The following is a 26368-nucleotide window of genomic DNA, read 5'->3' as shown; positions in this document are numbered from 1 at the left end:
TCTCTGTGTATCACCTGAGGATAGTCACTTCACTGGGTCTATGAAGGGATTACAACAATTTAAACTTAAGCAGTTGTCACCAGGATAGTAATAGTTTTTCAGTAGGGATTCCTGCCCTATAACAGGGTCACCACCTGCAATAAAAACTGACCCTTCCCCCCTTTATCCAAAATAAATATGGCCGGAGTTCAGTCTTAATAAAACTGTGCAACCTGCACAAGCCATGGCGGGTAGGCAGAGGTTAAAGTGCTCACAAAGTCCATTATTGCGCTCACGTCCCATTGGCCGATAGACCTTCGTCTGGGAGGACCTTCTGTGGTGCAATCACAGTTCTCTCCCCATCCACTAAGAATGTTTTTATAAACACATTTGAAATGCAGAAAATACAAAGAAAAACGACAATGTGCACATAGAAATGTTTTCTATACAGTAGTGTGTGAAGGGGCCCTTGCAGCTCGAACAGTCCTTATTTCAGAATGCCGCTCCCGGAATGAATATGGCTGCCATCTCTACACGAGGCAAAGGCTGATTTCCATACAGTTTTGCTCCTAAAAAAAGATGGATGGAGAGCGGAGATAGAGGAACGTCAGCGGCCATTCTATACGGATAAGAAGAGCCCGGTGCCGGCTCCCGCCGCCCATCTGTAATTCATACAACGCTCTTTATACTGGGGGGCTGATCTGGGCGTTTAGGAATTCTGGCAGCCCCAGACCTCCAGGTGCTGGATGTGAAAGTTCTCCTCGCATAGCGGAGGGTTATCGAAGGTCTCACAGTGCTCCGTCCGCCCAATGTTCAGATCTGCGTCAATGTTCAAGGCCTGGCCCCCTCCCCCACCTGGAATGGAGATAAAAAAGAGAATGGTCAGCTGGAAAATAAAATAATCTGAAGGACAATGCAAAGAATTTACACCTGACCATCACACCTACAGCTGTATGGCCAATAACAGCGGTCTCCAAACTGCGGTGCTTTGCTTAATTCGGCCCTTGGGTTACCATTCCTTCCACTGACACCAGCAATGGGGCACTATTCCTCCCACTGACACCAATGATGGGGTACTATTCCTCCCACTGACACCAACAATGGGGCACTATTCCTCCCACTGACACCAATGATGGGGCACTATTCCTCCCACTGACACCAATGATGGGGTACTATTCCTCCCACTGACACCAATGATGGGGTACTATTCCTCCCACTGACACCAATGATGGGGTACTATTCCTCCCACTGACACCAATGATGGGGTACTATTCCTCCCACTGACACCAATGATGGTGCACTATTCCTCCCACTGACACCAGCAATGGGGCACTATTCCTCCCACTGACACCAATGATGGGGTACTATTCCTCCCACTGACACCAATGATGGTGCACTATTCCTCCCACTGACACCAACAATGGGGCACTATTCCTCCCACTGACACCAATGATGGGGTACTATTCCTCCCACTGACACCAATGATGGGGCACTATTCCTCCCACTGACACCAATGATGGGGTACTATTCCTCCCACTGACACCAATGATGGGGTACTATTCCTCCCACTGACACCAATGATGGGGTACTATTCCTCCCACTGACACCAATGATGGGGTACTATTCCTCCCACTGACACCAATGATGGTGCACTATTCCTCCCACTGACACCAATGATGGGACACTATTCCTCCCACTGACACCAATGATGGGACACTATTCCTCACACTGACACCAATGATGGGACACTATTCCTCCCACTGACACCAATGATGGTGCACTATTCCTCCCACTGACACCAACAATGGGGCACTATTCCTCCCACTGACACCAACGATGGGGCACTATTCCTCCCACTGATAACAACTATGGGGTGTTGCTATTCCCCCATACCAATGACAGAGGCACTATTCCTTCTCCTACTGACCAGAGGGGCTATGTCTGGCATTGTTTACACCCACTGACGCTGGGGCATTTTCTACTCCCGGGGGCACCATAGTCCAATCCTCCAATGTCTGAGGGACAATAAATTGGCCCTTTGTTTAGAAAGTTTGGAGACCCCTGGCCAATCGGATGTGAACACTCCTATCGATCGAACTGAGTTCAGATGCTTCCAATGAAGGAATACAATCCAAAAAAAAAGTATTTAGGGGCCCCCTTCATCAGGGTTATAAAGAAGATAAGATCTCCAAATTAATCTGATATCGATACATTATCCTCTCCACAGGGTCATAATTTAAACCGAATGGTCGGTCATAGAAGGAATGGTGTGGAGCTTCAATTTCATTACATTACACTACAAGCCAAGGAGACGGTGGAGATCCTCTGGGGTATAGAAGTCGCCTGCCCAGGAACCAGATTATTATTTACACCAACATCACCTAAAGGTGGAACTTTAGTCAGAAATTGAGGTCCTCCTAGATGACTTCAGGCTCGCCCCTTTTGCAGGTATATATATATATAATGATTTGATCCCTGCAGATTGTGTAAGTTTGCCCACTTACAAAGAAATGGTGGGTGTATAATTTTTATCATCGGTGTATTTTATATAATAGAGGCAGAATATCAACCAAAAATCCAGAAAAAACACATGATACAAATTAGTGATCGACCGATATCGTTTTTTTATTGCCGATACCGATATTTTGGTCATCACATATCGGTATTGGCTGATATTTTCGTTCATTAATTTTTGTGGAGGGCTCTGGGGGTCCCAAACCCCTCCTTTGCACTTAAAAGCATTCAAAACGCCAAGTTTGGCTGTTTTGAATGCTGTAATTTTTTTGAATTGGGGGCCGAGTACCCGGAAGTGATGTCATGACATCACTTCCGGGTTTTTACATGGAGACCCAATTAGAGCCAAATGCGGCTTTGATCGGGTGTTCTCTTCGGCGGCCATGCAGGCTGGTTGCCCGGGTTTCCTGGTGGGATGGGAGACCCAGGCGAGCCGCGGAAGGGGGGGGGAGGGACTCCTCCCGCTTCTTGTAATGATAGCCGAGCGGATTCTCAGCCACATCGGTTGTCATTATAACTAGATAGCCGACCATCGGCTATGGACGCCGGTACCGGGGTGACGCCTCTAGCTGCAGCCATCACTCCGGTACAGCACTTTCCCGAAATATCGGCAATATCGGTAACCTCCGGGGCCGATTCTGATATATATCGAGGGCCGATATGCACTTTCCCCGATATATCGGCTTTGCCGATAATTGGTCGATCCCTAATACAAATGTATCATTAAAAAATTGAAAAAAATCTAATTTTGTCAAGAATTTAGGCCAATATGGATTCTGCTACATGTTTTTGATAAAAAAAAAAAAATCCCAATAAGCGTATATTGATTGATTTATACGAACGGTATAGCGTCTACAAACAATGTGATATATTTCTGGAATTTTTATCTATTTATTTTATACTAGTAATGGTGTCGATCAGCGACTTTTAGCGGGACTGCAATATTGCGCCACTAACTGACACTTTGTGGGGACCAGTGACACTAATACAGTGATCGGTGAAAAAAAATATACACTGTCACCGTACTAATGACACTGGCTGGGAAGGGGTTAAACTACTGGGGTGATCAAAGGGTTAACTGTGTGCCTAGCCAGTGTTTATGTGTGCTGCTTTTACTAAGGGAATGGATGTATTTTATTCCCTTCTTTGCAGGAACACAAAATCCATCCTCCCCCTGTCATATCGGAGATATGCCTTGTTTACATAGGCAGATCTCAGCTCTGTGTGCATTACCGATGATCATTGGGTGCCAGCAGACATCCAGTGCCCGGCACCCGCAGGTTGACTTATGCTGTGAATAATCACTGCAGAAGCAGGGCAGCGCGCGTGACTTCTGTAGACGGAAGTGCGGAATGAACTGCACAGAAATGCCGCCCTTTAGCTGCAAAACTTCTATGGGCAGTCTTTAGGTGGCTAAAGTGATATTAAAGCATTGATTTTTAATTTTTTTAAAAATAACAAACGTCATTAGGGATGCACTGATACATCGGCCGGTAAAAATCATTGACCGAAATTAGGGTTATCTGCGTCTTGCCAATAGAAAAAAAAAGGTACCAATAATGGCATGCTGCTTCCCATTGACTGCAATGCAAAAATGCCCCCTATTGACTTCAATGCAAAATCGCATCCCATTGGCTTCAATGCAAAATCGCATCCCTTTGGCTTCAATGCAAAACGGCGTCCCGTAAAAAAGACCAGCCACATTATTAAAAACATTTTTTTTTTTTAAAAACTGTCCTTTTCCGTTTTCGGCCAAGTGCATCCTGAATTTTTAGTTTGGGCACCGTAAATTTTTAATTTTGGTGAACCATTACATATTCTATTTATCTGCTCTGTGTAATGGTTTTACACAGAGCATCCCCGATCCTCCTCTTCTCGGGTCCCCCCGCCGCCGCTCCTGGCCGCTCCCTCCTGCTGAGTGCCCTCACAGCAAGCAGCTTGCTATGGGGGCATCCGAGTAGTCTTGCTCCTGGGCAGCTGCCCCATGTGTCACCTCATACGTGGAGTGCGGTTTGGCTCTGCCCCGCTCTCTCCTCATTGACCCACTGGCTGTCATTGACAAAAGCCAATAGCTTCCGCTGTTGTCTCAGCCAATGAGGAGGGTGATACCCCAGAGAGTCAGGGCTCCTGTGCACATCGCTGGGGGAAGATCAGGCTCAGGTAAGAATTGGGGGGGGGGGGGGTTTGCTGCGGCACACAGGTTTTTTTTACCTTCATGTATAGAATGCATGAAGGTAAAAAACATTCAGCCTCTACAACCACTTTACTACAACATGGTCCCAATGACATACAGTACATGCGGTGCTAACTTTCAGCAACAGTCTTGTAAAGGGTCAGCCCAAAAAGTGATATTTCAGTTACAGGCAGAGTCTCGGGGGTGGAGTTTCCTGCTGGTTTGTTGTGTCTTATCAGGACTGCAATGGAAAGATCTTCCTGCCATAGTGCTTGGCACTGTTTACCTCCACCTTGGTGTACCATCTGCATAGTTGCCAACATTCTCAAAAAATGTTTAGGGACACTTTTTTTATGTAGGTGGAGTAGTATTTTAATTAGGGGCAGGGCATGCATATGTAGGCATGGCTAAGCTGTAGAGAAAATGGGCGTTGTTTAATTTACACTAAATATTGGATGTGGCTTAAAGGAGGTGTGGTTAAATGTAGTCTGAGATGCCTTACATAGTGGAGAATGTGGTAATATACAGTATAGGGAAAGCAAAAGAGGGAAGGAGGCAGAGAGAAAGAGGGATGGAGGGAGAGAGAAAGAAAGAGGGAGGGAGAAAGAGGGATGGAAGGAGAGAGAAAGAGGGAGGGAGACAGAAAGAGGGATGGAGAGAGAGAAAAAGAAAGGGGGAGGGAGAGAGAGAAAAAGAAAGAGGGACTGAGGGAGAAAAAAAAATAAAGAAAAAAAGAATAATCCATGGCGGGAGATAAAGAAAGAAAAAGGAGGGGGAGAGAGAGGAGGGAGGGAAAGAAAGAAAGAGAAATGGGGGAGAGAGAAAGAATGAAGGAGAGAGAGAAAGAAAGAGGGAGAGAGAGGAATGGAGGGATGGAGAGAGAAAGAAAGAGAATAGAGGGAGGAAGAAAGAAAGGGAGAGAGAGAAAGAAAGGAATGGAGGGAGACCGAGAAAGAGGGATGAAGACAGAAAGAAAAGGGAGAGGAGGAGAAAGAGGGAGGGAGACAGAAAGAGGGATGGAGGGAGAGAGAAAGAGGGAGGGAGACAGAAAGAGGGATGGAGAGAGAGAGAAAAAGAAAGAGGGACTGAGAGAGAAAGAGGGATGGAGGGAAAGAAAAAGAAAGAGGGAGGGAGAGAGAGAAAAAGAAAGAGGGACTGAGGGAGATAGGGATGGAGGGAGAGAGAAAGAGGGAGGGAGACAGAAAGAGGGATGGAGGGAGAGAAAAAGAAAGAGGGAGGGAGAGAGAGAAAAAGAAAGAGGGAGGGAGAGAGACAAAAAGAAAGAGGGACTGAGGGAGAAAGAGGGATGGAGGGAGAGAGAAAGAGGGAGGGAGACAGAAAGAGGGATGGAGGGAGAGAGAAAGAGGGAGGGAGACAGAAAGAGGGATGGAGGGAGAGAAAAAGAAAGAGGGACTGAGGGAGAAAAAAAAATAAAGAAAAAAAGAATAATCCATGGCGGGAGATAAAGAAAGAAAAAGGAGGGGGAGAGAGAGGAGGGAGGGAAAGAAAGAAAGAGAAATGGGGGAGAGAGAAAGAATGAAGGAGAGAGAGAAAGAAAGAGGGAGAGAGAGGAATGGAGGGATGGAGAGAGAAAGAAAGAGAATAGAGGGAGGAAGAAAGGAATGGAGGGAGACCGAGAAAGAGGGATGAAGACAGAAAGAAAAGGGAGAGGAGGAGATGGAGGGAGAAAGAAAGAAAAAGAGAGGGAGAGAGACGCTTTCAATTACTGTTCAGACATAAGGGAGTTTCTCTTCCTGACTCCCAGCCCACCCAGTTTACTGTGAGCAGGCCAGGATGACATGACGACCATCTGCATGCCCCAGTGGGTGACAGCAGAGTGGTGGGGCCTTTTTATGGGGAGATCAGACCCCCAGGCACATTCCGCCCCTGCCCAGGACAAAGCTCATTTCCAGGACACCGGGCAAAGCGGGCTGTTGGCAACTTTGTATCTGTTCCTGCTCACCTTGGTTTGCCGTATGTTCCCACCAGCACTGGTATGTCTTGTTTTTTTGTCCACCATGATATGCAGATGTTCCCACCTACCTTGGTGTGTTACATGTTCCTACCCACATTGGTGTGTCAAGTGATCCCACCAACCTGGATTTGCCATGAGTGCCCCCCCCCCAATTTGCTGTTTTATCTGTTTCTGCCCATCTTGGTCTTCTCATATTAGGGTACACGTCTACTGGCTATAATCCAACAGGGTGATGGAGTTGCTGCCTCAAATGTGAAGATCTAAGGGAGTCAAAGCAGAAATCTCACCACTGGAATCATTAAGAGAAAAAAAAAGCCACCAGGAGGGTTAACCCTCCAGCATCTGCTAAATAATAAAATACCAATTTTTGGAGGACCAACCCTTTAACACACTACACCAGAGATCCTCAAACTACGGCCCTCCAGCTGTTGTGGAACTGCACATCCCATGAGGCATTGTAAAACTCTGACATTCACAGACAGGACTAAGCATGATGGGAATTGTAGTTACTGAACAACTGTAGGACCATAGTTTGAAGACCCCTGCCCTACACTATATACTGCATGAAACACAGCTATTCAAAATGATTCTGCTAGTCTTCTATTGGCTGGTATGTGTTTGTGCCCTCTATTTTGGTTTGCACCCACCTTACCTATGATAAAACCTTGGCTGTTTCCAGACATGAACATGGAGGCAGTTTTGGAAGGCAGCTGGAAGTGACGGACGGACAGGAACGGAGATAATCGACTTGGGTTTACTTCCACTGGGACGGTCAGAAAGCTGGCGAACTGGGAGGGGCTGCTGGGCTCAGAGCTCATACTAGATGAATGAGGACGCTGAGGGGGTAAAGTTATACGGGAACCATGGGAGTAGGAGCGAGGTCTGGAGCGCGGGGAAGGCGGGGCTACCTTCACCATCTCCGGCTTCTTCACCACGACCCACTCGTACCTCTCCATCTCTGGGTGGACCTAGGAGAAAAGAAAATCTGTAAAACAATTGCGTATCAAAAGACATTTTAATGAAACGCTCACAATTCTCCCGCACATCCTACAATGAATGTAATTAACATGTCTTTAGCACTTTAAATAATTCCAATATAATTAACATACACTATATTCCCAAAAGTATTGAGACGCCTGCCTTTACACACACATGAACTTTAATGGCATCCCAGTCTGAGCGAGTTTGGGTTGGAGGAACTTGACTGGCCTGCACAGAGTCCTGACCTCAACCGAGACTAGTCCCGACTCCAGACGAGGCTGTCCAAGGGGAGGGAGGCGGTCTAAGAAGGCAGAATGACATCACAAAAATATCGGCCATTTCCGATAATCAGTCTACCCCTAATATAAATGTAGTGATCTGTCGGCAGATCCCCTTGAGAAGACAAAGACAAAACGCGTCAGAGCTGGCGTCATCACACTGGTGGTCCGTTTTAAAATATTGCTCTGTAAGTACCTTTTTAGTATAAACAAACCAGTAAATATGTTTTTACACTATGTGGCTTCTGTGGGCCGCATTCAGTGCCTTGAAAAAGTATTCATACCCCTTGAAATTTTCCAAAATTTGTCATGTTACAACCAAAAATGTACTGAGCAGCCTCATCAGTGCCCGTCATTGCGTCTTATCAGTGTCCGTCATTGCTGCCTTATCAGTGCAGCCTCATCAGTGCCCATCATTGCCGCATTATCAGTGCAGCCTCATCAGTGCCTGTCATTGCTGCCTTATCAGTGCAGCCTCATCAGTGCCCGTCATTGCCGCTTTATCAGTGCGGCCTCATCAGTGCCCGTCATTGTCGCCTTATCAGTGCAGCCTCATCAGTGCCCGTCATTGCCGCCTCAGCAGTGCCCGTCATTGCCGCCTTATCAGTGCAGCCTCATCAGTGTCCATCATTGCCGCCTCATCAGTGCCTGTCATTGCCGCCTTATCAATGCAGCCTCATCAGTGCCCGTCATTGCCGCCTTATCAGTGCCCGTCATTGCCGCCTCATCAGTGCCTGTCATTGCCGCCTTATCAGTGCAGCCTTATCAGTGTCCATCATTGCTGCCTCATCAGTGCCTGTGATTGCCGCCTTATCAATGCAGCCTCATCAGCACACATCAATGAAGGAGAAAAATTACCCGTTTGCAAAAATTTTATAACAAACTATGAAAACAGTTTTTTTTTTTTTTCTTCAAAATTTTGGGTCTTTTTTTGTTTGTTTAGCAAAAAATAAAAACCCCCGTAGTGAATAAATACCACCAAACTAAAAAATGTGTGGAATAAAATGATAAAAATTTAACTTGGGTTCAGTGTTGCATGACCGCGCAATTGTCATTCAAAGTGTGACAGCGCTGAAAGCTGAAAATTGTCCTGGGCAGGAAGGAAGGGGGTGACAGTGCCCGGTAGGCAAGTGGTTAAATTAAAATAATTACAGAGCCGTCATCCATATACAGAAATAGAGGGGAGAATGGAACAACTTACGGTGAACACAAAGCATTCTCCAGTGCCGAAAAAGGTGGCGACTTGTCCACAGCTCTTCCTCCGTTCATTCCAGTCGGTGGAGAGGAAAGCTCCGCACACCTGAGAAACACAGAGATACCATCTTCACATCTCTCCAAACAGAAATATAAGGGATAATTGGTGAATTATATCAGTTCTAGAGACCGTTATCACTTCCACATCCCAAAAGACCAATGAAACCGGAAAATATATAGAATATATAAGAATATATCTCTGAGGGGCGGGGGGGGGGGCTTTTTGAGGAATTGTTACCGTCAATGAGGTGAGCAAAATACAACCATGGTTAAAATATTCAAATATATATATGGTTCAACTGAGACAGTACAGCCCAATATAGACATAATACGGTGTGTAGATGTGGTCCAACAAGTTTCGCAGAGCACTGCTTCTTCAGGGAACCTGATTTTTCATCTATAACAAAGAAGTCCTATCCTGTTTATACGGTCTCTCAATGACGCAACGTAATCACGGCCTGCTGGTAACCAGCTGACAACCAGTGGACACCGGAGTCAGGTCTGACTGGTATCGGGGACTTTATTTAGTCTGATTGACATTTATCTCAACCACTCAGTAGGGGGACAGTGGGGAACAGGTATGTGGGAGAGGGGGGGGGTAGTGGGGAACAGGTGCCTGGGGGGGACAGTGGGGAACAAGTACGTCAGGGGGACAGTGGGAAACAGGTGCGTGGGGGGGGACAGTGGGGAACAGGTGCGTGGGGGGACAGTGGGGAATAGGTGCGTGGGGGGACAGTGGGGAACAGGTACGTGGGGGGGACAGTGGAGAACAGGTATGTAGGGGGAGACAGTGGGGAACAGGTGCCTGGGGGGGGACAGTGGGGAACAGGTACGTGGGCTGGGATAGTGGGGAACAGGTACGTGGGGGGGGGGGGGGACAGTGGGGAACAGGTACGTGGGGGGGGGGACAGGTGCTTGGGGGGGACAGTGGGGAACAGGGACAGTGGGGAACATTTACGTGGGGGGGGACAGTGGGGAACAGGTACATGGGGGGAACAGGTACGTGGGGAGGGACAGTGGGGAACAGGTACGTGGGGGGGGACAGTGGTGAACAGGTACATGGGGGGACAGTGGGGAACAGGTGCCTGGGGGGGCAGTGGGGAACAGGTACATGGGGGAGGCAGTGGGGAACAGGTATGTGGGGGGGGGGACAGTGGGGAACAGGTACGTGGGGGAGGCAGTGGGGAACAGGTACGTGGGGGGACAGTGGGGAATTGGTGGTTGGGGGGGAACAGTGGGGAGCAGGTGTGCAGGAAGAGGGAAGTCAGGCATTCAGGGTGGTACAGTGGGGAACAGGAGTGCAGGGGGGCACAGTGGGGACCTGGGAAATAGGTATCAGTAATTGGTATCGGTGAGTTCCTAAAAAAATTATCGATACTCATACTTGTTGCTAGAAAAGTGGTATCGGTGGATCCCTACCAGGACGGTATTGGGTACAGGGTGAAACCCAGACAAGATGATACAAACTCCATACACACATTATCTGTGGTGGGAACACCAGTAAACCAGGACACAGCGAATAATCACCAATACCATGATACCATGGCCGATTCACCATCCGCAGAATTTGTTATCACTAAATTAAAAAAATAAAAGCAATACATAATAACTTTATAGCGATTTATTGGAGCTGTGGATTACCTTGCTTGTAGTTGTCTTGATGAGCAAGACGGTGGGTTCAAACCCTTCACAGTGGGAATAAAATCTGCAATTAGACAGACAAGTATCACTCATTCTGTTCAGGTGGCAGGGCTTTTATTTTTTATTTTTTTGCGGAAGAAAGGACAGGCGCCACTCAGTGAAACAGAAAAGGTTTATTGCATAGCATACCTAACGTACTTACATTAAGGCAATGGCTTATGGCTCCTGAGTCCCTTTTTTTGGCTTGGTGCTTCCGCCCTCCGGCCGAGCCAGCAGCCGGGAGATGACAAAACCTCAGGGAAGTCCAATGGGGGAGCCGGATCGGGCCAAGGACGGCGGTGAGCCGCTCGTCCACTTGTGTTAACGTAACGCGTTTCGGAGCATGCGCACAAAAGCTCCTTCCTCAGACATTGAAAAAGACCCGCAGGATGCGGTCATATATGGGCTGGCTGTGATAATCACAGTGGAGGTGTGGGACACTCTATACTCAGGAAAAGTTCCGGTGCCTGTCCTTTCTTCCTCCATGTGCCAGCGGGATTTCGGCTTCTGCCTGTCTACAGTGCTGCCCTCCGTGACAGCATCGGAAGTTTGCACTACCTGGAAGTCCCCTCTTTTCCATTCTCGTTCAAGTGCGGACCCTACCCTGATTGGCACAAGCCTCCAACACATCCTCTGTTTCTTTTATTTTTTTGCGGGAACGCAGGGGAACGCCGTCCGGCACCTCCAACACTGAATGTATGTAATAGCAAGAGGTCCTGGGTCTATTGATGCTAGCTGCTGGGGGATCTATTGTTGCTGGAGGAGATCTATTTTTGCGGGGTGTTATATCGTTGCTGGGGAGGTCTAGTGTTGCTGGTAGGGGGTCCATTGTTGCTGGGGCTGGGTATTATATTGCTGCTATTTCCCACAAATAGAGCTTTCCTTTGGTGGTATTTGATCACCTCTGATTGTCACCTGACACCCGCGATCATTCCCCACTGAGAGAGAAGGACGGTCGGATGTTGTAAACACAGCTGACCGTTCTTCTCCCTGGAATGATCATAGAGCCCCTTCTATATAGGATCACATGTCTCTATGGCCATTTCAGAAGCCCCTCCCCCCCACGGTGGACAGATCAGACCCCTAACTGACATTTTTTACACTTTTTGGGGGTACCAGTGACATTACCACAGTCACTGTACTAATGGCACTAGCAGCGAAGGGGGTAACCCTGTGGGTGATCAAGGGGTTAAATGTAAGCCTAGGGGAGTGTTTCTAACTGTGGGGGGGCTTCTGAAATGGCCATAGAGACCTGTGATCCTATATAGAAGGATCACAGGAGCTCTGTGATAATTTCAGAGAGAAGAACGCTCAGCTGTGTTTACAACATCCGACCGTCCTTCTCTCTCAGCGGGGAACGATCGCGGGTGTGCATGCTCGCCCCCTAGTTCCTCTCATGCGAGCGACGTAGGTCTACATCGTTTTGCGTGTATGAGCCACCGTGCCGCAGCAAATAGGCGGTGGGTGGTCGGGAACTCGTTAAGGTTCAGAAAAGAAAGACATCAAAAGCGCGTATGCAGGAAACCAATCAGGAACGCATCCAGACTGCGTTTCTATGGTGTGAAATGTCATGTGATGTCTGACATCACATAGGTGTGAGCCGGCACTCCGTCACACTAGGAGTTGGGGGTGGTAAAATGCCGTGGGTGAGGAAAAGTTATGCATGATTTAGATATTAGACTATTGATTTTACTGACCTCTGCAGGCTATAGCCATGTTCCAGTGTAGAGAACAGCAGGACAGGGGGGTACAAGGAAAACCGTTCCGGTATCCAGGACCAAACCACCCTCATTTCCTGCGCAGTGACGATTTCCGAGCTGAAATTCAAGATGTCGACCGACATATGCGCAGTCTGCCTGCCGAGAGATAAAACAATATGATTACAATCGCCAACCACAGCGTAACAGAGCTCATCTACAGCGCCATGAAAAAGTATTCACACCCCTTGACATTTCCCACATTTTGTCATGTCACAACCAAAAATGTAAATGTATTTTATTGGGATTTTATGTGATAGACCGACACAAAGTGACCATAATTGTGAAGTGGAAGGAGAATGATAAATGATACAAATAAATCTGTGAAAAGTGTGGCTGCATTTGTATTCACCCCCCTTTACTCTGATACCCCTAACTAAAATCTAGGGGAACCAATTACCGTCAGAAGTCACCTAATTAGTAAATAGAGTCCCCCTGTGTGTCATTTCATCTCAGTATATTTTAGTGATCGACCATTTTTAGTTGCCGATACCGATATTTTGGCCATTGAATATCGGTATCAGCCGATATTGGCCGATATTTTCGTACATTTAAAAAATTTTATTTTTAGCACTTGACAGGTACTCTTGTGGAGGGATCTGGGGGTCTAAAAGACCCCAAACCCCTCCTCTGCACTTAAAAGCATTCAAAACGCCAAGTTTGGCTGTTTTTAATGCTGTCAGTTTTTTTTAATCTGGCACCGAGTACCCGGAAGGGATGTCATGACATCACTTCCGGGTTTTTGCATGGAGACCCGATCAGAGCCGAATGCGAGTTTGATCGGAACTTCGGAGGCCTTGCAGGCTGGTTGCCCGGGTCTCCTGGTGGGACGGGAGAACGGGGTGATCCGCGGAAGGCGGCTGGAGGGGGGTTGACGTCCCCTCCCGCTCCTTGTAATGACAGCCAAGCGACTTCTCAGCCGCAGCGACTGTCATTACAAGACAGCTGACCATCGGCTGTGGACGCCGGTACCGGGGTGAGGCCTCTAGCTGCAGACAGCACTTTTCCAAAATATCGGCAATATCGGTAACCTCAGGGGCCGATTCCGATATATCAGGGAAAGTGCATATCGGCCCGCCGATATATCGGTGTTGCCGATAATTGGTTGATCTCTGGTATATATACAGGGCAATGCATGGGAGTGAGGCATTTAGGACTTTCATGGTACGTTAAAAAAAAACAATGTACAAAATCAAATTTTTTTAAAACAAATTTTACAAAATTTATTATAGCAAATAAAGCTTAAAAATCCCTCCTTGTGCATAGGGGATACACCTATAACTACTTGCCGACTGCCCGGCGCAGATATACTGCAGCAGGCTGGCTCAGCTGCATGAATTGGCATACCTGTAAGGCGATCCGCGGGAGCGATCCAGAGAGCGCGCGCGCCCCATCTACCAGCAGGAAAGCCAATCCACGGGGCCGGCGGCCGCCATTGCCACCGGGCACCCGCGATCGCTCCCCACTGAGAGAGAAGGACGGTCGGATGTTGTAAACACAGCTGATCATTCTTCTCCCTGAAATGATCACAGAGTGCCTGTGATCCTTCTATATAGGATCACAGGTATCTGTGTTGATTCCACAAGCCCATCCCCCTGTGCAGTTAGAAAACACACCCTAGGCTCACACTTGACCCTTTGATCGCCCCTGGGTTAACCCCTTCCCTGCCAGTGTTATTATTACGGTAACAGTGCATATTTATAGCACTGATTACTGTAGTAATGTCACTGGTCCCCCCCAAAAGTGTCAAAAATGTCAGTCAAGGGTCCGATCTGTCCGCTGCAATGTCGCAGTCCCGCAAAAAAAAAAAAAGCAGATCGCCGCCATTGCTAGTAAAAACAAAAAAACAATAAAAATGACAGAAATCTTTCCCTTAGTTAGTAAACGCAATAACTTTTGCGCAAACCAATCAAAATACACTTATTGCAATTTTTTTACCAAAAATATGTAGCAGAAAACAAATTGGCCTAAAATGTTAAAAAATTTTGATTTTTACATTTTTTTTGAGAATTTCATATAAAAAATGTGAAAAATATTGTTATTTTTTCTAAATTGTTGCTCTTTTTTTGTTTATAGCGCAAAAAGTAAAAATCGCACAGGTGATCAAATACCGCCAAAAGAAATCTCTGTTTGTGGGGAAAAAAAGGACAGCAATTTAATTTGGGTACAGCGTTGCACGACCGCGCAATTGTCCGTTAAATTCACACAGTGCTGAATCACAATATAGGCCCTGGTCTTTGAGCAGCCAAATTCTCCGGGGCTTAAGTGGTTAATACATTTTGCAAAGATGTCAAACAAACCTATTTCACGTTGTCATTATGGGGGATTGTTTGTAGAATGTTAAGAAAATTAATGAATGTAATCCATTTTGGAATAAGGCTTTAACATAACAAAATGTGGAAAAAGTGAAGCGCTGTGAATTCACTGCACCCAATCACTAATTAGACAGGAGGAACCACAGGGAACAGAGAATTTCTGATGAGTGTACCATGATTTTGTCTGGCAATGGAATACTTGGTGGACAGTTAATATTCCACGTACCTTGGCTGCATTACAGTAATCCCACTTTGGGACAAGGCTTTTCTGTTGGCCATGTGCAACAGCCAGATCTCTTTGTGGGTGAAAAGTCGAATGCTGAAAGCTTTATCTAACAGCTTCTCTACACAAACGCTTTGGGAGATGTTCTTCACAAAATTCTGGATGTCATCCCTGATGTCCTGTCCTACATAATCAGTTTGGAGTTTATACTGTTTGAGTAGGGCGAGAGCCACTCGATACAAGACTTTGTTGCCCTCAAGAAGAAAAACATCAAAGACCCTAATGGCATACTCAAAGGGTAAGTCTCCAAAGATCCATGTTTGCCAGTCAGAGAAGACCTCTGCTGAATTTTCACAGTGGCTGACGATTAACTTATGACCGGCTTGACAATATTTCTTGGCCAAGTCACCAAAGGTCATGCTTGAGGCTTCATAGGACAAGAAGCTTTGGTCAATGTAAGACTTGTGTGGATCAGTGCAGGAGATGAGGTGGCAGGTCTTCTCGAAACACTCTGCCTCATCTTCGCTGAAGTGCATCAGGAGCGCCACCACTGCCGGCAAGGCGGGGGAATAGGTGATGTCCGGATACTGGTTACTAATACAGATCAGTACTTTCTTTACAGCCTTCTCTCCTCTAGCATTGAGGCAGTACATGGGCAGAAGACAACCATCCACAAAGTCTGGCAAAGGATGGTCCATTGTGTCACCATGACCAAAAAGCCTCTCGGCTACATCATGGTAAACTTTTACATTGGGTGTGAATATCCGGCAGTTGATGTTCTTGATGATCTTGTTGTAGGCCTCTGCTCTCAAGGTTCGATGGCTAGCCCAAGTACCCTCTCTGGCCATCCGCTTGAGTTCCTTAGCAGAGAAGGGGATTTCCAGATGTGAAGGACTCTTCTTCTGAGGCTTGGTGGGGAACTGATCCCAGTCCACAAAATGCCCACAGTCAGCATAGGAAGTGTCAAGATCCCAGGCATCGTCGTCTGACGTAACAATGATTGGTGGGGAGCAAAAGTCACTCATGCCTGTTCAATGGGATAAAGATAGAAAAATTATTTATATACATAGAAAAATAAGATTGACTTCCACAATCCACATCCGAAACATTTAGAAGAAAATGTGGACTAGATAAATCAAGCCCAATATAGCAAACAACCGGACTTTACTGGCTCAGCATGGGAGACAACAAATATTTATCAAATATAATCAACTTTATTGCACATGTAAAAAAAATACATGGATAAAAAGGAAAACCTTCAATGTCCTAAAGACCTTGCAGGGTTAAGAGCACAGTACCCTGCTGTGGAAGAACCGTAAAATCAAAATATATATCACAAATAAATAAACATATCCATCATCATAATAGTATTGTGAATAAAACTTTGTAGATCTCCGGTATGCAGGTCAACATGTTTCACCAACTGTTGGCTTCTTCAGGACCCAAAAGGACGAGGTAATATCAATGGATGCAATGGGTCAAGGGATACCCATAACTGGCCCTGGGGGGTGGACACAGGGGCATCAGAGCCACCAGACAGGACATTCAGAAAATGGCATAACAGTGGTGTAAAGAATTAGGATGGTAGAGCAGGTGAATGGTTTTGAAGTATATGGAGACCAAAGAGTAGCCCAAAAGGCACCAATATTGCCAAATTTTAGCAGTATATAGAAGAAATATTTGTACCCAGTGTAACGGATCAACCGGCACCCCGACTGGGTACCTCCGTTGACGGATGCACCTAGTGCTTCCCGAGGGCTCCAAGCACTCCACCAGACACCATAACCACCTCAGACCCCACGAACCGTTGCAGCTTGGTTGGGGTCTCGCCGTCTCCTACCCACCCTGGACCTAAGACAAGGCTCCAGGTTCCCGTTGGTGAACCTCACTTCCCCCAGAGGGTGAAGCAGGAACAAGCTTTTACAAGAGCATAGTGATTATCCAAGGGAGTATGAAGAGCATAGAAATCCCTTGTAGCAGATTCCCCCAATGAGAGACAGGACTCTAGATTGAGGGTGAAGTATAATAACTCAAGGTTTAATGGTACAGCTGCTCTTTTATACAGTTCCCCCCCCCCCACAACGTTACCGCACAGGTGGACCCTGTGGGGAACAGTCCATGAAATTCACAGTCCAATAAAAACAGAGTTTTACACTCCCAAATAGTGTACACAATCCCTCCCCTCTTTTGGATTATATTATCATATGCAGATGAAATTGTATACAGCAACAGAATTAACCTAAACTAATTATCTCGCCATCTGGACAGAACAATGTGAGGTCATTAACATTTAACAATGGGACAGGCACAATCCACATTCCATTTCAATACACAAACGATAGGGAGAGCCTGTCTGCCATTGAAGTACAATACACATTCGCATCACTTGTAAATGCAGACCCCCTTTGAAGCAATACAAACCATCAATCTTTCACTCCTAATGACAGTTAATACCTTCACACCCAGTATCTGCTAATACCGCAGCAACCAGCACACAAAAGAGGGGAGTACCCATATACCAAAAGTTGGAAGGCTGTTCCCATACCGAATCAAGGGATTATCAATCCTGAAACATCCTCCTACGAACACGCCATGCTGCTAAACCGCAGCAGGTCATTCAGGGTATTCTTTTTTATCTATGATTTTTTTTAACATATACAATAAAGTTAGATAATATTTTATAAATATTTGTTGTCTCCCATGCTGAGGCAGTAATTTCAGTTGTTCGCTGTGTTGGTCTTGATTTTTCTAGTCTATTAATATACATAAACATTCGTATTTTTTTTACGCTATATGGTAGGAGATGAACCCAAACTGGATGACATTTAGTTTGCTAATGCGCTGTGTATTGTAAACCAATGCTATGTATTAATAAAAATACATAGCCGTTTCCATCCATTTCCTGTCTACATGTGCTCACTTCAGTATCAGTTACACATCATAGCTCTGGACTCTCTATAGTTTTCCCCTTCACTCCTCCCCAGGCAGCTGTATGTAGGAAGAGGAGGGGCAAAGGAGCTGGGGCAACACTTACAGAAACTAGACACACCCAGAAAAGGAGAGGGCTATGACATGTAAGGAGAGAAGGGCTGTGCTAGAGAATTGACTCTTCCTGGAGTAGTAAAATTGTCTAGCCAGTCCAAAGACACAACCTATCACTTCAATAGTAGACACATGTGACATCAGCAGTTAGAAAATTGTGGAACTTAAGTAGAAAGCCAAAAAATTGTTTGAGAGGTCATAATATCAATGGAAACAGAGGTGTTGACACCATGTGTTGCCCCCTTGTCCTAAACAGGGGCTACTATGTCAATTTCGTTTTTGGCTTGGCTGTAGTTCGCTCAGACTGATTGTATAGTTTCTCACCTGGTTTTTCCCTAAGCTTAAGTTTGCTTGTGATTTCTCACTGTCGCCAGTAGATGTCACTGCTATCACTGAGATTTCACAAGCAAAGCTAAGTTGTTAATATTATTTACATTTTCTTCAGCCAATCCAGTAAGAGGTTTATGCCACTGGTGTGTGCTGGGGGAGGATATAAATATTTGGAACAGGCCATGTGCTTGCTCTCTTCCTATGGATTGAGGCCTAGGGAGGTGCTGCTGTATGGAGCTCTGCTGTTAGGCCCAATAGCCTGTTTCGGGGCTTAAGGTGCTGAAGTGGTCCTCCTGAAGCTTTCCTGCCTGGCCTGGAGGAAGTTGTGCCACGGAGGAGACCCCTTGCTGAAGAGATCCAGGAAGAAGGCTGGTCTCTCGGAAAGGCCGGGTGGCTTACTTGGAGGATGCACTTAAATTTGGGAAGGTGCTGACAGCGTTGTCCTGTTGGCCTAAAGGTTCTGACACTGTGAAGCTGGACATTGATCTGGAATCATTAGATTGACTTCTGTAGAACGAGAATGATGGAAAACTTTTGTTGATGGACTTGTGGACAACCTGCCTGTCGGGTTTTTTCTGAACGCCAGCTGCAGCCTGCAACGATGATCACCGTAGCCTATCGGCTGGGAAGGCTCCCCACCAGCAGAATACAATAGCACAGCGGGAGTGATTTCCCCATACACATTGAGTGTGTGGATGGGGGAATTGGTTATTTTTTTTTGTTCAACCTGCTGGTTGAATGAAAAAAAAAATGGATTCTGTATGGCCTGCCTTACCTAATATGTTCATGTGACCATTCAGAGCCTGAGGAGCAGTATGCTCTGGTAAGCTGCAGAGTGTTTTAAAGATGAACTACATCTTTTCTTGGACTTTACATAGTTGGTTTGGGCCAGCTTGGCAAACTACACTATATTATCAAAAGTATTGGGACGCCGGCCTTTACACACACATGGACTTTAATGGCATCCCAGTCTTAGTCCGTAGGGTTCAATATTGATTTGGCCCACCCTTTGCAGCTATAACAGCTTCAACTCTTCTTGGAAGGCCGTCCACAAGGTTTAGGATTGTCTATGGGAATGTTTCACCATTCTTCCAGAAGCGCATTTGTGACGTCAGGCACTAATGTTGGACGAGAAGGCCTGGCTCGCATTCCCCGCTCTAATTCACCCCAAATGGTTGAGATCAGGATTCTGTGCAGGCCAGTCCTGAGTTACATAGTTACATAGTTAGTGAGGTTGAAAAAAGACATCAGTCCATCCAGTTCAACCTATGATGTGTGTGTTTGCTTTTAGCCGTACATTGTATACCCCTGTATGTTGTGGTCTTTAAGGTGTCCATCTAACAGTTTTTTGAAACTATCAATGCTCCCTGTTGATACGACTGCTTGTGGAAGAGAATTCCACATCCTTACCGCTCTTACAGTGAAGAACCCCTTACGCACTTTAAGGTTAAACCGCCTTTCCTCTAGTTTTAGTGAGTGGCCACGAGTCTTATTGTATCTCCTTTCTCTGAATAGTTTGTTCCTTATGCTCGGGTCGCCAGTACAGTATTTGTACATTGATATCATATCCCCCCTCAATCGTCTCTTCTCCAGAGAGAATAAGTTCAGTGCTTGTAGTCTTTCCTCATAGCTGATGTCCTCCATCCCCCTAATTATTTTTGTTGCCCTTCTCTGGATTCTCTCCAGTTCCAGCACATCCTTTCTGAGGACCGGTGCCCAGAACTGGACAGCATACTCCAGATGTGGCCGGACCAGAGTCTTGTAGAGCGGGAGAATAATCTCTTTATTTCTGGAGTGAATCCCCTTTTTTATACATCCCAGTATTCTGTTGGCTTTGCTTGCGGCGGCTTGGCATTGCATGCCACTTCCAAGCCTGTTGTCTACCAGTACCCCTAAGTCCTTTTCCATCCTAGACTCACCCAGAGGTTCCCCCCCTAGCGAGTAGCTTGCTTTCTGGTTTCTGGCCCCCAAGTGCATTACTTTAGTTTGGGGTGAGTTCCTTCACCCCAAACTCGCTCATCCATGTCTTTATGGACCTTGCTTTGTGCACTGGTGCGCAGTCATGTAGGAACAGGAAGGGGCCATCCCAAAACTCCTCCCACAAAGTTGGAAACATGAAATTGTCCAAAATGTCTTGGCAAGCTGAGGCCTTAAGAGTTCCCTTCACTGGAACTAAGGGGCCAAGCCCAACCTCTGAAAAACACCCTCACACCATAATCCCCCCTCCACCAAATGATTTGGACCAGTGCCCAAAGCAAGGTCCATAAAGACATGGATGAGCGAGTTTGGGGTGGAGGAACTTGACTGTCCTGACCTCAACCCGATAGAACATCTTTTGGATGAATTCAAGCGGAGACTGTGAGTCAGGCCTTCTCCTCCAACATCAGTGCCTGACCTAACAAATGCGCTTCTGGAAGAATGGTGAAACATTCCCATAGACACTCCTAAACCTTGTGGACAGCCTTCCCAGAAGAGTTGAAGCTGTTATACTGTAGCTGCAAAGGGCGGAGCCAACTCAATATTGAACTCTACAGACTAAGACTGGGATGTCATTAAAGTTGATGTGTGTGTAAAGGCCAGCGTCCCAATACTTTTGGTAAGATAGTGTATGTTCCTCGCTAACATGTGAGGCCGCTGGATGTGCTTTATACACTGTAAGTACCTGTGGCTCTGTATACAGCATACTGTACTGTGTTTTGTGCTAGGAGGAGATATTTGGGGGGAGGCGGTGCTAGGATTAATGATTTAGCAGCATCTGTGTTGGGAGGGGGGGATGACGGAAGAGGATTTGTGCTAGGAGGGGAAATTGGGGCGGGGGGTGCTAGGAGTAGTGATTTACAGGGATCTGTTTTGGGAGGGGGGGAGAATTTGTGCTAGGAGGGGAAATTGGAGGGGTTACTAGAAATAGTGATTTAGGCAGATTTGTGTTGGGAGGGGGGGGGGGGGGGACAGAAGGAAGAGGATTTGTGCTAGGAGGTGAAATTTGAGGGGGGGGGGGGTGGGGGTGCTAGGAGTAGTGATTTAGGAGTAACTGTGTTGGGAGGGGGGGGGGGGTGATCGAAGAGGATTTGTGCTAGTAGGGGTAATTTGGAGGGAGGGAGGTGCTTGGAGTAGTGATTTAGGGGGTTCTGTGTTGGGAGGGGGGATGAGGGAAGAGGATTTTCGCTAGGAGGGGAAATCGGGGGGTGCTAGAAGTAGTGATTTAGGGGGTTCTGTGTTGGGAGGGGGGATGAGGGAAGAGGATTTGTGCTAGGAGGTGGATTTATTTTGGAGGGGGGTGCTAGGAGTAGAGATTTAGGGGGATATGTGTTAGCACGGAGGATGAGGGAAGAGGATTTGTGCCAGAAGGAGACATTTGGGGGATGCTAGGAGTAGTAATGTAGGGAACCTGTGATGGGAGGGGGGATGAAGTAAAATGATGTGTGCTAGGAGGGAAAATTTGGGGGGGGGGGGGGTGCTAGTAGTAGTGATTTAGGGGGATCTGTGTTGGGAGGGGGGATGAGGGAAGAGGATTTGTGCTAGGAGGGGATATTGGGGGGGGGGGGGGGTGCTGAGTAGTCATTTAGGGGGATCTGTGTTGGGAGGGGGAATGAGGGAAGAGGATTTGTGCTAGGAGGGGATATTGGGGGGGGGGGGGATGCTGAGTAGTCATTTAGGGGGATCTGTGTTGGGAGGGGGGATGAGGAAAGAGTATTTGCGTTAGGAGGGGAAATTTGGGGGGTGTTAAGAGTAGTGATTTAGTAGGGTTTTGTGTTGGGAGGGGGGCTGAGGGAAGAGGATTTGTGCTACAAGGGGAATTTTGGGGGGGGGGTGCTAGGAGAAGTGATTTAGGGGGGTCTGTGTTGGGAGGGGGGATGAGGTAAAAGGATTTGTGCTAGGAGGGGAAATTTGGGGGGGGGGGTGCTAGGAGTCGTGATTTTGGGGGATCTGTGTTGGGAGGGGGTATGAGGTAAAATAATTTGTGCTAGGAGGAGAAATGGTGGGGGGGGGGGGTGCTAAGAGTAGTCATTTAGGGGGATCTGTGTTGGGAGGGAGCATGAGGTAAGAGAATTTGTGCTAGGAGGAGAAATTTGGAGGGGGGGGGGTGCTAGGAGTAGTGATTTAGAATGCATGTGGACTGCGTTGCTATGGTGTGAACTGGACCTAAAGGGGAAGAAAAAAAGAGGGGGGAAAAAATGCACTAAAATGCATTAAAAAACCCACTGGAACGCATCGAAAATGCGCCAAAACGCATATGCAAAAAAGCATCCAGAACGCATCCGGACTACGTTTCTATGTTGGGAACTGGACCTAATACCACTCTAACCTCCTGTGGTCGGGGCGGGGTGGTTGGGGGGTTGGGGTGGGGTGGTCAGGGTGGTCGGGGTGGGGTGGTAAGGGTGGTAAGGGTGGTCGGGGGGGTCAGGGTGGTCGGGTGGGGTGGTCAGGGTGGTCGGGGGGTTCGGGGTGGGGTGGTCAGGGTGGTCGTGGTAGGGTGGTCGGGGAGGGGGGTCAGGGCGGGGTGGTCGGGGTGGTTGGGGGGGTCGGGGTGAGGTGGTCGGTGTGGTTGGGGGGGTCGGGCGGAGTGGTCAGGGTGGTCGGGGTGGTCGGAGTGGGGTGGTCGGGGTGGTTGGTGCACGCAGGTTTTTCACATTGTTTATTTGTTCATTGTGAGAATATTACAATGTAACGATTGATGTTTGTTTATGTTGCAGATTATCATTAGATTGAATGTATCACATTTTGTGTACTGTTTATTTGTTTGTATTAATGTGACATATTTATCCTCAGGACCCTCCGTGTTTATCCATTTGCAGGGCAGAGGGTGTGACCTTTGGAAGAAAACCTGGTGACACGGAGGAGGGATGATCGGGGTAAGGAGGTAAACATGTCATGTTCTTGTATTCCGCACAACAAAGCGCTTTGCGTCTGTTTACAGTAAATGAGCGAGCTGACCTTGTTTTCAGCTCACGGTGTGCAGAACGAACGTTATTTCTGATGTTATTGTAACATTGTGTATACGAGCGCTACACAGGCTGCTGTATACAGTGCCTTGAAAAAGTATTCACACCCCTTGAAATGTCCCACATTTTGTCATGTTACAACCAAAAATGTAGATGTATTTTATTGGGATTTTATGTGATAGACCGACACACAGTGGCCATAATTGTGAAGTGGAAGGAAAATGATAAATGATACAAATAAATCTGTGAAAAGTGTGTCTGGGGGGTGCATTTGTATTCACCCCCCTTTACTCTGATACCCCGAACTAAAATCTAGTGGAACCAATTGCCTTCAGAAGTCACCTAATTAGTAAATAGAGTCCCCCTGTGTGTCATTTAATGTCATTTTACTCTATATATCTACTTTGGTAAAGTGATTGGCCTCACTCAAAGTCCCATGACCTCCTTTAGGGCTCTTTCACACAGCCCGTCCGTCGGACGGACTCCGTTTATCTCAGCGGGGGATCGATCCGCTGATCGCCCGCTGAGCAGGAGGATGACAGCTGTTCTCCGCACTATGTGCGCAGACACAGCTGTCAGTTCCCCATACATCTCTATGGGGGAATCGGATGGGAACGGATCGTCGGTCCGTTCCCATCCGATCCGATCCGCTGGACTGATGGAAAATAGGGTTTCAGCCTCGAAGCAGGAGGGGTATTAGAGAGTGTTACGAGAACGGTGATAATGCAAGAATTAGCACCGCTTATTAAACGTACGCCTATGTGTGGCAGAAAACTAACACTGCACATCACCCTGAACATACCATCCCCACCGTGACACATGGTGGTGGCAGCATCATGGTGTGGGGATGCTTTTCTTCAGCAGGGACAGGGAAGTTGGTCAGAGTTGATGGGAAGATGGATGGAGCCAAATACAGGACAATCTTAGAAGAAAAGACTTGAGACTGGGGCGGAGGTTCACCTTCCAGCAGGACAACGACCCGAAACATCCAGCCAGAGCTACAATGGAATGGTTTCATGTGTTAGAATGGCCCAGTCACAGTCCAGACCTAAATCACATTGAGAATCTGTGGAAAGACTTGAAAATGGCTGTTCACAGACGCTCTCCATCCAATCTGACAGAGATGAGATATTCTGCAAAGAAGAATGGGCAGAAATGTCCTCTCTAGATGGGCAAAGCTGGTAGAGACATCCCCAAAAAGACTCCCAGCTGTAATTGCAGGGAAAGGCGCTTCTACAAAGTATTGACTCCGGGGTGTGAATACAAATGCAGTCACACTTTTCACAGATTTTTGTATCATTTATCATTTTCCTTCCACTTCACAATTATGGCCACTTTGTGTCGGTCTATCACATAAAATCCCAATAAAATACATTTACGTTTTAACATGAGAAAATGTGGGAAATTTCAAGGGGTGTGAATACTTTTTCAAGGCACTGTTATATCCTTGATAATCATTACATATACATCGTATCTTGAATTATGTAATTGCTTTTTAACCACTTAAGGGCCGCCCGCCCCTCCTGCGCAAACCAATGTAGGTATACGTCGGTCGCTTGCCTGCAGCTAGGGGGCGAGCGCCCGCTGCCAATGGCGCGCTCCCACCCCTACTTAGCAGCGGGGACTCGGATGCACGGGGCAGGCGGCTCTGACTTCCGCTTGACACCCGCGATCGCTCCCCGCTGAGAGAAGAACGGTCGGATGTTGTAAACACAGCCGACCGTCCTTCTCTCTGGGATGATCACAGAGCGCCTTCTATATAGCATCACAGGTCTCTATGATCATTTCACAAGCCACGCCCCCATACAGTTAGAATCACTCCCCTAGGCTCACATTTAACCCCTTGATCACCCACAGTATTAACCCCTTCCCTGCCAATGTAATTTTTACAGTGACAGTGCATATTTTTAGCACTGATTACTGTAGTAATGTCACTGGTCCCCCCAAAAGGGTCAAAAATATCAGTTAGGGGTCCGATCTGTCCGCCGCAATGTCGCAGTCCTGCTAAAAACCGCAAATCGCCGCCATTACTAGTAAAAAAAAAAAAAAAACAATAAAAATGACATAAATCTTTCCCTTAGTTAGTAAACGTGATAACTTTTGCGCAAACCAATCAAAATACGTTTATTTCGATTTTTTTTTACAAAAAATATGTAGCAGAAAATAAATTGGCCTAAAATGTTAAAAAATTTTGATTTTTACATTTTTTTTTGGGAATGTTATATAGCAGAATGTGAAAAATATTGTTTTTTTTTTTTTCAGAATTGTCGCTCTTTTTTTGTTTATAGCGCAAAAAATAAAAAGCGCAGAGATGATCAAATATCACAAAAAAAATCTCTGTTTGTGGGGAAAAAAAGGACATAATGAATATTGCTTTATTTTATTATTTTTCTTGTTTAGCATGGGGTTTGCCAAACAAGAACAGAAAAAAGAAGAAAATAAAAGAAAGCTCTATTTGTGGGGAAAAAAAGGACATCGATTTTATTTGGGTACAGCGTCGCACGACCGCACAATTGTCAGTTAAAGTAACGCAGTGCCGAATCGCAAAAAATGGCCTGGTCATTAAGGGGGCAAATCCTTCCGGTCCAGAAGTGGTTAAAATTGAACTTTTTATGTTCATTGTAAACTTAAGCTCAGTCTTTTCTATATTCTGAAACCTTAATAAAATAAAAATGAAACAATATTTGCATGTTGCGGTGGAGGGAGAGGGTGGGGGGGGGGGGGCTGCCATTGTTTGGCTCTTCAGTTCCCTGTAAATTTTGTATTCTGTACAGCGGACATTTTAAAGGTTTTCCTCGAAATAAGAAAGCATGAAATAAAACATTTTCCTTACTTGATACAATGTTACCAGCGCTCTCTGCGATGTTCTCGGTCGCTCTCAGGTGAAATCTGTACCCAGCAGCTCTCTGTGTCCTGCTCTCACC

At 46.6% G+C, this 26368-nt stretch overlaps 1 protein-coding gene across 3 annotated transcripts; it reads right to left on the bottom strand.

Annotated features, from left to right (window-relative positions):
* Nucleotides 1-585: 585 nt before the first annotated feature.
* LOC309566349 (TBC1 domain family member 24-like) lies at nucleotides 586-26368 on the bottom strand. 3 transcript variants are annotated; one of them, XM_082271471.1, is made up of 7 exons: nucleotides 26278-26368; nucleotides 15133-16156; nucleotides 12532-12690; nucleotides 10796-10859; nucleotides 9102-9200; nucleotides 7294-7609; nucleotides 586-834 (listed from the first exon to the last, which is right to left on the bottom strand). In XM_082271471.1, exons 2-7 carry the CDS (start codon nucleotides 16152-16154, stop codon nucleotides 689-691), a joined length of 1806 nt encoding a protein of 601 aa, XP_082127597.1. In that variant the 5' UTR covers nucleotides 16155-16156; nucleotides 26278-26368; the 3' UTR covers nucleotides 586-688. The 3 variants fall into 3 exon arrangements, with proteins under 3 accessions (XP_082127597.1, XP_082127598.1, XP_082127599.1); XM_082271472.1 differs by lacking the exon at nucleotides 9102-9200; XM_082271473.1 differs by lacking the exon at nucleotides 12532-12690.

The sequence above is a fragment of the Pelophylax lessonae genome (assembly GCF_965119305.1).
Source record: "Pelophylax lessonae genome assembly, chromosome: 11".
NCBI lineage: Eukaryota > Metazoa > Chordata > Amphibia > Anura > Ranidae > Pelophylax > Pelophylax lessonae.
This window is presented reverse-complemented; position numbering and strand designations above follow the sequence as displayed.

Coding starts and splice junctions, on each gene's coding strand:
- LOC309566349 (XM_082271471.1), bottom strand. CDS start 16,154: ATGAGTGACTTTTGCTCCCCACCAATCATTGTTACGTCAGACGACGAT. Junction 12,691..15,132: donor ATTACTGTAATGCAGCCAAG/GTACGTGGAATA, acceptor ATCTCTCGGCAG/GCAGACTGCGCATATGTCGG. Junction 9,201..10,795: donor TCAAGACAACTACAAGCAAG/GTAATCCACAGC, acceptor TGTGTTTCTCAG/GTGTGCGGAGCTTTCCTCTC.